The 12,933-nt window shown below is 39.9% G+C and overlaps 1 protein-coding gene across 3 annotated transcripts in view; it reads right to left on the reverse strand.

Moving 5' to 3' along the window:
• Positions 1–490: 490 nt before the first annotated feature.
• The window catches only part of chrna11 (cholinergic receptor, nicotinic, alpha 11), an 89,424-nt gene continuing 76,981 nt past the window's right edge, over positions 491–12,933 (reverse strand). For all 3 annotated transcript variants that reach the window (XM_039752168.1, XM_039752160.1, XM_039752176.1), the window contains 2 exons: positions 10,086–10,195; positions 491–1,340 (listed from right to left, as the gene is read on the reverse strand). In XM_039752168.1, the coding sequence (XP_039608102.1) occupies positions 561–1,340; positions 10,086–10,195 (890 nt within the window). In that variant the 3' untranslated portion in view covers positions 491–560. The remainder of the gene's footprint in view (positions 1,341–10,085; positions 10,196–12,933) is intronic.

Here is a 12,933-nt window from a genome sequence, read left to right on the forward strand (position 1 = left end):
TCCTCCTTGATCCTGAAGTCGAAAGGGAGGTTTAAAATTAATTCATGAATAAAAAAATGAACTGTATGTTAATCAATGGTAAAAAATAAACAAATACATTAAGATTCTTAATTTAACAAAATAAAGTTACTAGGGAAGGCTGGTAATATGCTTTACAGGCACTGTTGTTGGCTTGTTTGAAATGAACATTATCACCAAGAACACTCACATTCATATTCCAAAGGGACAACACCATCAAGAATTGGAGGTTCGTAGATTCTGCTTGATACCAAGTGGCCCATCATCATGCTTATACTGTATCAGACACCCCTCAAAATATACAGTATTATGTAACACCTAGCAAATGGCATTTGTTGTGAAATTGAAGAAAGAGAATTCACTGATCTTGACTCCTTGCCTCCGATGCTGTAGATGGGTTCACAGAGTACACATGGAAAGTGAAATCAGAGACTGGCTAATGAGTCCTGGACTTTGAATGCTTTCAAGCATCCGTTCTCTGAATAAAGTAGCATATCTGTAAGAAAAGGCTTTAAGGTTAAGGCCAATTTGAAGCAATCCACTTAGATGAAGTCCTTGGAAACGGCCTCTACGAAGTTGGGCGCTGACATGAGGATGGAGATTGTGCAGATGATGTTGAAGATACTAAAAGCTACCAAACAGAGTCGGTCGATCACAGCTGCTGCAAACTTCCACTGTTCAGTGATTGTCTCCCCTGCATCTTGTTCTCTGAATCGATCAGCAATAAAACGTACTTCCTCTAAGATGGAGTTTAACTGGGGATCCCCAATGCTGCCAATCCCTGCTGTCCCGACGCCAAGTCCGCTGCTACAGGTGCCACCCTCCACACTGGCTAAAACACTCAAACCAGGCAAGCCATTGGTGCCTCCCAATGAGCCCAAGGCATTGTGGGATGGAGGGCTCCCAAAGCTCGTCATCTCCCCGCCCTGAATGTGGTGAGGTGGTGGGCTGCCCTTGCGAGTGATCAGAGGTGGCTGGTGTTGATGCACTGATGGGGTACGTGAGTGCTGTCCGGGGAGCTGGTGGGAATCATGGAGCTGAGAGGGATCATCCAGGTTTTGAAAGCCTATGTAGAGGAGGTTGCCATTGTTATTGAGGGAGGATGTATGGATACCACCCATGGTCAAGGTTGACGGGGTCTGCAGGTGAGATGATGTCACGTGAACATGGTGATTTTGTTCTGGAGGAGAATGCAAACTGCCAGAGGTGGAAGAACATCTTCTGAGGTTTGAGCTGCAGGGGGGGCGTTCAGGGTCTCCAGTCTCTCCAGGACGTTTCATTCGGAGAAACCAGGCAACCCAATGGAACAAGAAGAGCTGGACCTTGGAAGAGACAAAGATGACAAGATGTTTGTATTGAGTTGCATAGACTCGTTTTTACAGATTATAAGACTGGTGGAGAATACAGGAAAAAACATTATATATTTATTTAAAACAAAATGGCGATATTCCTTGTGAACAGAAACATATTTAAGGTTGTTAGGTGGTAAAGGAATAGGTCACTGACTAGCAGATTCTATATACAATTAATCTCAAAGCTTAAAAGCCTTTTTATACATGTGCACAGTGCACCAGGCCATCTCCCCTGAGCTGTTTGCCCAGAATGAAAGCTAATTGCAAATTCAATTTGTCAGATTTTTATAGAGAACAGCATTGGCCACAGTTAAAAGAGAACAGTGCTCTGATCATTTATAAAGACTCCCATTTAGTGAATTAGGAAAAGCACAGGAGTTCTTAATGTCTACAGGAGAAAGTCTACCAAAGAGATGAAAGGAAGGAACGATAAAAGGAAAAAAGCAAAGGCCCAACACTGAACACAAAGTTCATGTAAAGCATCATGAGAAAAGACGCTTTAAATCAGGCTTATTTTAAAATCTACATATATATGTTTGGTATCATTCTTTTCAGAATTTATTGAACTTTAATGTGATGTTGTTTGATTTACAGATTCTTATTCTGTTTTTAAATTATAAACTAAAATATCAAGAACTCACATCCCGCGAGATGAGACTGTGCCAAGAGATTCAACTATGCCCGGGGCCAGAAATAAAAGGCCAAGATTAGGACAGCTGCTGTACAGGCTTTTAAATGTTTGAAGCGATGTGCAAGATGCAGATCACGCGGCACGGCAGCAGCAACAGCTGATCGAGCAAAGAGGAGGTAAAAAAAAAAACTGTATTTGTTTCCCATTGTATCAACGTTTAAGAGAGGGTTTCAGAGGAGTGAGCGCGTCTCCTTGTGGTGTGTTCAGCCCCCTCACAACGCGAGCGGCAGAGATGCAAAGTGGCTGGCTAGGGGGGGGGTTGTTGGCGAGTGAAGTGAGCAGGGGGGCGAACCCCCTGTACCAGTGCATACTCCCCAGCCTGACCTGATCTGACATGATAAGTTCTTCAAAGTACTCCTTCCATATATTCAAAGCACTTGGTTGTCAGCAAATTTCCATTTGAATCGTTTATCACCCTAACCTGCAGCACATCCTTCCCTACTCTGTCCCTCTGTCTGGCCTAATGGAACATGTGCTTTTCTCCTTATATTATGTCCAGCTTCTCATATGGCTGAACATATGCTTCTTTCTTTGCCTTCTCCACCTCTCTCTTCACCTTGCGCTGCATCTCTTTGTACACCTGTCTGCTTTCATCATCCCTCTGGTAATCCCAATTCTTTTTCGCTAACCAATTCCTGTTTATGCTTTCCTTTACTTACTCATTTCACCACCAAGTCTCTTTGTCTTCCTTTCTCTGTTTAGATGTCACACCAAGCACCTTCCTCGCTCTTTCCATGTTTCAATTGTCTATTCTGTCTTTACCACCACCACCCAGCATCTGTCTCATTTCCTCTCTGAATTTCACATAATAGTTTTCCTCTTTCAGCTTTCACCACCTAATCCTTGGTTCCATTCTCACTCTCTTCCTCTTTTTCACCTCAAAATTCAAACTGTATACCACTGTTCGATGCTTTCTAGCTACAGTATACTTTCCCCTGCCATCACCTTACAGTTTCTATTCTCTTTCACATTGCATCTCCTATATAGGACATAATATACCTTTCTCCACTCTTATACGTCACCCAGTATTCGTCCTTCTTCTTAAAATATGTATTCATCACTGCCATTTCCATCCTTTTTGCAAAATCAAACCACCTGCTCATCATTTTTCTCCTTAACACCATACCTGTCCATCACAACCACATCACCACTATTCCCTTTGCCTACATGCCCATTAAGGTCCGCTCTGATCAGCACTCTTTCTTCTTTTGGTATACTCATATGTGCTGATAACATTTAATATTACCCCTTTGATTTCCAACTTTATGCTCATTACTGTGTCAGACATTCTCTTCATCTCCAAAACACTACAAACCTACTCTTCCTTTACAATTACCCCTACCCGGGTTCTTTTCACGTCCACACCATGGTAGAACAGTTTGAACCCACCTGAACTTACTCCCTTTCCAATTGGTTTCCTGTGCACACAGTATATCTACTTTTCTATGCTCTATCATGTTGGCCAGCATTCAAAGCTTCGTCTCTAAACTCCACACTCCTTCCCTTCCTCCTCTTCTGTTGTTTCTGGTCCTATTTTCCCCCTCTTATTCTTCATCACCTTCTTCACCTAACCATAGCATAGTTCCTGCCGATAACTCTGCTGGTCAGCAGCATCGGTACCAGTCGTTGGTAGCCTAGATCTCGACCAATCTGGAATGGACATTTTGTTTCTCACCTGCATGTTTGATTTGGGACAGGCTTTATGTTGGATGCCCTTTTTCTAACACAACCCTCCCCAATTTACCTGGGCTTGGGACCGGCACTAAGACCTCACTGGCTTGTGCGACCCTGGTGGCTTTCAAATACAGTATCTGAATTTTGACTTCCATTATAAAAGCTATTAGGAAAGAGGGATTATTTTATTGATCTGGTTCTTTTTGTTTGAATACTTATTTTCCATTTATTATTACTCTCTGGATCATGCACTCATCATTCAGTGCTACTGGAGAATGAGGGAAGCACATTATAATTAAATTTATCCAGAGATACATTAATTATAATGTGCTTCCCTCATTCTCCAGTAGCAGCTAAGTGACACTTGAGTACAGGTGGAGTGCTATGTGTCATCCATTTAGATCTCAAGTGCTTGAAAACCATACTGAAGGTAGGCAGGGTAGATGATTATTCTACTTAAAAGGTTTATGCATTTTTAAGAGCAAAGATTTACAAATTTCTCTCTTCAGGCACTACAACTTGGTTAATTATGTGACATCATTCTCCATTTAGACAGCAGTTTACTTCTTATAAAAGAAAAGATGAGAGTGAGGACATGCTTACCTAAAAAGCAACTACCATATATACTCATGAATAAGTTCTCCCACAGATAATTTGGGACTTGATTTTATTGTATAATTTCTGGTATTTTATAATGTTGGTCATATAAGTCAAATGCGGAAAACTCACACTATTGGTCCAAGAGATTATGATATGAACCCACCACCGCTAATGCCGCTAGTAACCATGGAGTCCATCAAAACACACTGCCGTGGAGGTTAAAATCAATTTTTTCTATGTGGGTCAAACTAGCAATCCCAGTCCGCTGTATCACCTCCTGAACCCTGGTGTGCATCCCCTAACGTTTCCAACCAAAGGCCTCTCTCTCCCGATTGTACCTAATCGCTCGTGATCCAAATCAACGGTAATACCCAAACTATTCCGTCCTCTTTTCCTCATCTCTTTCTCCTCTCTCCAACCAATGTTTGCACTGTTGTGTGTTTTTTGTATCTCACACCCTCATACACCTTTATTGTAAGAGCATCCCTTATCTACAATGGAGTGTTCGATTAGAAGACAATATGAAGCTGGTTTTAAATTAAACATCGTTGAAGTGGCAAAAGAAATTGGTAACTGCACTGTTGCAATAAAATTTGATGGCTCTGAGAAACTGTGAGAACGGAGGAGGCAAGAAGATGTAAAAAAAAAATAAAAAAAAAAATAAATAAATAATTGCGTTTTTGAATGAGCATATAAGTCAGGGTCTGATTTATGATCGATTTTTCGGGCTTCAAGAGCTGACTTATACATGGGCTTCTCATTTGACTGGACTGATATTAAAGTGAACGTTTTACTATGATAAATATGAAAAGGTGGCAAAAATAATTGCTATTTCCATCACGTGATGTGAAAATAACTTAAATATAAAGAAATAATAAACATTACAAAAGATCTAGAAGATATATTTCTACTTTACACATGAAACCGAAGCTCCCACACACTAAATCTGTAACTCTCTTCATTATATTAGTAACCCTTTCTAATTATTAGAGATAGATGGGTGTTAGAAACCAAGTCAGACATCAGCATGGAACTTTAATCTATAGCATAATACAAAGTGGGGCCCAAAAATAATGAGAATCGAACATTTCCAAAATTTGCAATACATTTCTCCCACCGCTTTCTCCATTATTCAAAACTGTTCTGAAACTGTTGCAAAGTGATTGCCTTCAGTACCTCGTTGTTTGCTTCTTGACTTCCTTTACATCCTGGAAATGCTATCTCTCTTCATTTGTGGAAATAAGAAAAAATCGCAGGGTGCAAGGTTCGGGGAGTAGGGAAACTGTTGTCATCCCGTTTTTCGTGAGAAACTGCAGCCCACTCGATGCTGTGTGGTGGGAGTGTTGCTGTAATGCAGAAGCCACTTGCCTGATCACCACAGTTCAGGTTGTTTCTCTGCACTGTATCACGCAATCGCTTGAGCACTTCAAGGACTCCACTTGGCCAAATGATTCAGGGGGGCAGTCTAGTAGACATACCTAGCGGCAAAACCTCAGAACTAATGTTCCTCCAGCTTCCAGAAAAAAAATTCTTGTTATTTTGTGGTTCCCCTTGTATTTGCAACCTGACTTTTGGCTATTAACTGTAAAAAGTAATTATGATTAAACAGGAAAAACAAAATGTCACCATCTCTTTCACTTATATTCTGTTTTTCAAATGTATACTACACTACACTAGCGCCAGAGCCAATCAGTTATGAAATCTGCTGAATCTTCAGTCCCAGGCAGGCAAACCTTTTTTCAATCTAATTTTAGTTATAATGGCAACATACAAATTTTGCTGACTTTTAGTAATCCAAAGTAACTTGTGTATTCTAATGATTATACTTTAACATAACATAATATTCTCAAAACAACTTAATCCTGTTAGGGGTCAAAAGGGGCAATGGACTATCCCAGTGGCACTGAGCACACTGGGTGGCTTGAACTGGACTTCAGTCAATTTCTTTTAAAGAAATGCACTTTTCATACATACTGTACTTTGAGGAAATAGGCCTCAGTTAAACTGATATTCATATTGAGGTGATTATGGTCCCTTGCATGTATGAGTTTAAAAGTAAAGGAAATCTGCAGGTTGCAAACAATATTGCAGTGCAAAAAAAGGTGAAAGAGGAGCAACAAAAGATAAACAGTAGCAGATCAGGGTGGAAGCTGAAAGTGACCACCTGTAAAAGTATAAAAGAAACCTAGTTAACGTCCAGCTGATTTACATCTGGACTACCTTCACTGAGGACATTAGTAAATATGCCAAATTTCCTGTTTTGTTCATCAAACTGACAAGTTCTTACACTGAGAATCAAATGACTTACTAGAAAACATGGTTATTGTTAGAATGTTCTGTATATTCAATTAATTATCATTACTATTCATGGTGGCTCCAAAATCCGTACTAACCCCTACTTTGTTATTTTTCCGGTTTTCTATGGTGGCGACTTGAGCCACCACCACCTAATCAAAGCACCACGATGTCCCTACATTGATGGATTAAAGGCCAGAAGTCCACAAAACCATCATCATCATGAAGTCCTTCCATTAGAACCCTGAATACAAAGAGGACTGATCATTTATGTTAGGTAGAATGCCCAGAGGGGACTGGGCGGTCTCGTGGCCTTGAACCCCTGCAGATTTTATTTTTTCTCCAGCCATCTGGAGTTTTTATTGTTTTTACTGTCCTCCCTGGTCATCGGACCTTACTTTATTTCTATGTTAATTAGTGTTCTCTGATTTTAATTCTTACTTTGTCTTTTTTTTCTCTTTCTTCATCATGTAAAGCACTTTGAGCTACATTATTTGTATGAAAATGCGCTATATAAATAAAGGTTATTGTTGTTGTTGTTGCCAGTCAGAACATCTTAAAATGAACGATGGCTGGTTATTACAGAATAACTATTGCCGGCACGCATATGTATAGCATATGATGCCATATTACTTTGTTGGTTATATAGGGGCACAAAAGCTCTATTAATATTAAAAAAAAACCCACACACGGTCATTTGTTTCCTTAACCCACTTATCCAGTATACGGTTGAGGGTAAACACATTTTAACATTACGAAAATTACACAGAAAACCCTTTCCATCAATTCATAAGTGACACCAATTTTGTCTGCCTTTTACCATTTAAACAGTCACTTTATCTCCACACCTCCTTTCGTAATCAAAGACAGCAATGAAGAAACAATGTGGTGTACAAATGATGTGGACTATACTGGATTAAACTGCATATGTAGTAATTACGTTAAGACTATGTTCGCACTACATTATTTTCATTTAAAAAAACAGCATCTCTGTCCATGCTAGCATTTTCATAGTGTTTACAAAAGTGTTTCATGCTAAATGTCCAAACTAAAATTACCAAAAGTGCATAAGACAAAGATGTTTGCATACACTGGGCATGCATGCATTGGCAGAAAAATCCTTGAAGGAGTTGCAGCATTGCCAGCCACAGGACTGACCGCAAATCTGTAGTGAACAGTAGATGATTTGCCTTTTGCACATGTATGTGGCAATTCAAACTGTACAAAACATAATTTAGATGCATATACAGTAGGTAAGCAGCACAAGAAGTGCCATGGAAAACAACTCTTCTGTGATTGATATGCGTGAATTTGGTTTTCTTCCATAAAGGGCGACCAATCAGGGAATAAGATGTTATAATGAGCAGGATCCAATCAGGGAAGGGCCACATGATCAGCACAAACCAATTAGAGTGCATTTAGAGTCTGCTTTTTCAAAGAGCTGCATTTTCACGAGTGCACAGTACAACGCTGAGGCTACATTTTCAGAAGTACTGTATGCAGCTCTGAAGAGTGTTAAAGGGGTTGAAAATGGCTGGGTAGAGTAAGGTTTGTGTTTTAATTGAAAATATAGTAGTGCAGATGAGGTCTACGACCCCAAATTAGAAATGGTTGGATGTATATTAACAAATGAAATGAAGTTGACCAACAACAACAATATGTATTTATATAGCACATTTTCATATAAGTGATGTAGCTCAAAGTGCCATAAATGAAATATCTTGGGCTGACACTGTCTGCAATGAAATAAAAGACTACTAAATAACTACATTTAAGAATCACTACATTTTTTTTTATTTGTATTTTCCATAGTGTCCCAATTTTGTCTGATCTGGGGTTGAATGTCTCCCTAGAGTTATAAGAAATTGATGTTGAAAGATAACAAAGAAGCTTCAAACCACTGATTGTCAATTTCTTTTAAATTTTTCTACCACATTATAACAATAATAATAATTAATTACAATTTATATAGCGATTTTTAATCATGGGTGGCACGGTGGCACAGTGGGTAGTGCTGCTGCCTCGCAGTTATGAGACCCGGGCTCACTTCCCGATAATGGATGGATGGTTCTTAAATGAAAACCATCTCTGTTCACACTAGCCTTGGTAAACGATCCTTATTTGGACATACGCACTTTGGTGTTAAAATCCTTTGTTAACCATGTGATTTATCGCAAAACTTTATTGACCAGTAAATTGCATGTATGCAGTATTCAAATGGTACAAAACTCAATTTAAATGTACTGTATACAGATAGGGCGGCACGGTGGCACAGGGGTAGCGCTGCTGCCTCGCAGTTATGAGACCCGGGCTCACTTCCCGGGTCCTCCCTGCATGGAGTTTGCATGTTCTCCCCGTGTCTGCGTAGATTTCCTCCGGGTGCTCCAGTTTCCTCCCAAAGTCCAAAGACATGCAGGTTGGGTGCATTGGTGATTCTAAATTGTCTGTAGTGTGTGCTTGGTGTGTTTGTGTGTGTGTGCCCTGCAGTGGGCTGGCACCCTGCCAGGGGTTTGTTCCTGCCTTGTGCCCTGAGTTGGCTGGGATTGGCTCCAGCAGACCCCCGTGACCCTGTAATTAGGATATAGTGGGTTGGATAATGGATGGATGGATTTTTAATCATACTCAAATCTCTATAAAAAGACAGCCACCATCTACCTGGATGATGTGATGGCAGCCATTCTTGCACCAGTACGCTTCCCACACATTAGCTATTTGGTATTGAAAGGGTTTGCAGTTTTATTCCATCATTAAGATGATGTAAGCATAATAACAAAAAATAAACTCATAATTAAAAATGGAAAATCAAAGTAACAGCACTTCCAAGGAAAAACAAACTTTATTTTTATAGCTTGTGTGCTGAAAACATTTTTAGAAGAAATGTGGTGTAGTGTTTTTTGGTTTTGTTGTAAACGAAATCATTAGCTATTAGTTAGGGAATATTTTTGTGAAGAGAGCTTTCTTACATTAAAATGCTCTTCACCAGAAAGATGATGTGCAACTTGTCAGTTTTAAGGAAAGCTTCGTCTAAGGTTCAGGCAGTTGCCTTGGCAGGTGGTAAACTGCAGGAGAACAAAATGCAGAGTCGATACTAAAAGCAAACCAAATGGGCAATAAAATGTTATTGAGTAAATTCAACATTAAACTATAAAAGGCAGGTCAAAGAATCAACAATCCAGATGAATCCAAAAAAGATGCAATGCCAGTAAAAAAAATCAAAAAAACAATCAAGTTAAACAGCAGGCTGATTTCTAAATCTTGGAATATGTCACAAATTGGGGTATGGTTAATATTTCAGTATTACACAGGAGCCAGAAAAGGACACTGTAATTCAGAGACATGTGTGGACTCTTAACCAGAGAAGGTAAAATGCCGTTGTGTGGAAAAATTATAGAAAAGATTCTCTTTTTTCAAAGTATCACACAACTGCTTGGTTCAAATCAACACTCATCACTTACCCACTTGGGCATCTTGCCCCCAGTTGGATCATGATGATGATACTGCAGGACGACTACTGTTGCTACAACGGAGAGGCCCACTATGATCATCGTACTGGCAAAGTACTGACCTGCAGGACACAGAAATGTAACCATTATCATCAGTTTAGGAAATCAACCAATGAATAAACAAATATTAAGGCAGTCTGTATGGAATGTCATTTGAGCCAAAATTAAAAGAAATAAAAACTGTAATGACTAAACGTAAAGTGATTACATTACTGATTCAAAGTAAAACAATGACATTGCACTTCATAATATTTAGAGGACTGTTATTTAATTGTACATTTTTTCACAATCTATTGACTGATATATTTTATATATATATATATATATATATATATATATATATATATATATACTAGGGGATTCGCCCCCTGCTTGCTTCACTCACCAACCCCCCTGGCCTGCGCTACGTGCCAGCCACTTCGTGTCTCTGCTGCTCGTGTTGTGAAGAAGGGGGGCTGAACGCACCCCAAGGAGATGCAGTCGCTCCTCCGAAACTCCCTCTTATACGGTGATACAATGGGAAACAAATACAGTTTTTTTTTTTACCTCCTCTTTGCTCAATCAGCTGCTGGCTTGCTGCTGCTGACGTGCCACATGATGTGCATCTCGCGCAGCGCTTCAGACATTTAAAAGCCTGTACAGCAGCTGTCCTACTCCTTGTCTTTTTTTTCCTGCCCCGGTCGTAGTTAAATCTCTTGGTACAAAGTCTCGTGGGACATGAGTTCTTGATATTTTTTAGTTTAGAATTTAAAAACAAAATAAGTATCTGAAAATCTAACCACCCCCGTGACCCTGTATTCGGATTCAGCGGGTTAGAGAATGGAATGGATGGAAAATCTAACCACATCACATTAAAGTTCAATAAATTCTGAAAAGAATGATATCAAACATATATGTAATTTTTAAAATAAGCCTGATTTAAAACTTGACAAAAAATGTGACATAAAAACATCACATCTTTGCACTTTTAGGTATATAGAGTAAATGTATCAATTGTTGAACTCTTTCATGTGGTTTATTTCATAATTGCTATCTTGCCAGCTTATGCCAGCATTACTTGGCACAAGGCAGTTAGTAGTCCTGAATGGAGTGTTACTCATCTTCATGCTCACCTCTACACTCATGCATACATTTAGAATAAAACATGTACATCTTTGGGATGTGGGAGCAAATTCTGACTACTCGGAGAAGAGCCCACCCAGACATGGAGAGAACATGCAGACTTAATGGCATGGGATTTAAACCAATGATTCTAGAGCTTTGAGGCAGCGGTGCTATCCACAGCACAACCGTGCCATGCCAAAAATGTTATTACGTTACCCGAAAGGAATAAGAATGATAGTGGGGCTACCGACAATTAAGCTTCACAAGCTGTGTGAAATACTAAGAAAAAAGAAATGGAGTTAGCAGACAGATTTACAGTGCAGTCTAGATTTACAGTAATTTTAAATACATCTGCAGAAAAGGTTTATAATATTTAGTTTTGTTCATGATAAAAATTACCACCATATCAGGCCAATTGCCAATCTCATGTGTCATATCCGAGAAGTTCAATGGACATAGAAGAACATAGACTTTCTCATGATCTAAATAAAAAGCTTGACTCTATGTGCTATATTAACTTATGTTTATTCTTTTTTTTCTGGATGTTACACATTTTTCTCAATACTGGATAATTGTTTATTATGGCCTGGATGTAATAAGCATGGGGCGGCACAGTGGCGCAGTGGTAGCACTACTGCCTTATAGTTAGGAGACCTGGGTTCGCTTCCCGGGTCCTCCCTGCGTGGAGTTTGCATGTTCTCCCCGAGTCTGCGTGGGTTTCCTTGAGGCTCGGTTTCCTCCCACAATCCAAAGACATGCAGGTTAGGTGGATTGGCGATTCTAAATTGGCCCTAGTGTGTGCTTGGTGTGTTTGTGTGTGTCCTGTGGTGGGTTGGCACCCTGCCCAGGATTGGTTCCTGCCTTGTGCCCTGTGTTGGCTGAGATTGGCTCCAGCAGACCCCCATGATCCTGTGTTCAGATTCAGCAGGTTGGAAAATGGATGGATGGAAGTTTAATATGTCACTGTACTCTGCACAAGTATATCTTATAAATCTACCTTTTTCTACTCACATGCACAGTTGAAATATGAGCCAGATTTAGCACAGGGGTTCACCATATAGAACTGCTAGGCAAGCATTACAATATAAGACAAGACAGATTGAGACAACTACTATTTTTGTCTGTCAAAGTCAGCATGAAACTGTGTCTTCTTTTGCCTTGTTTGGAATTGCATGATTCACCTGCTGTAAGTGGGAGCCTGCACGTGAAGAAGGAGTATAAAGCCTTGGAGCATTGCCCAACACACCTTTGAAGCCGACGGTCGCATGGGAGATAACGTCATCCGACCCTGAAAATCCTTCCACTGCAATGGCAAAAATGGCAGACTCTGCACATCGGGCCCCCACTCCCGAGCTGGGTTCTTGCCATTGGCTTCGTTCATTTGTTTTGCAGCGTAAGCCGTCGTTAAACAAAGCCAAGTCATTTCTCCTATGTGATTTCTTACTGCCATATGACTAAAGGAGGGTTATCGCCTTTTTATATTATATCTATAAAGATTCAGATTATGTAACACGCTGGTATTATAAAAGAACTCATTCCAAGGGAGCGAACACCCCTTTCTGTTCTGTTTATTGACTATTTTGTTGTATTGTATTGTGTAGAGTAGGTATTTATTTCTTCTTTTTCTTTTGTCCCATGTTTTTTGTATATTGAGTCCAAAGGGGGTGGGGCCCTCAATGCTGCAGCTGAGGCAATG

Source organism: Polypterus senegalus, chromosome 1, assembly GCF_016835505.1.
Source record: "Polypterus senegalus isolate Bchr_013 chromosome 1, ASM1683550v1, whole genome shotgun sequence".
In the NCBI taxonomy this organism is placed as follows: domain Eukaryota; kingdom Metazoa; phylum Chordata; class Cladistia; order Polypteriformes; family Polypteridae; genus Polypterus; species Polypterus senegalus.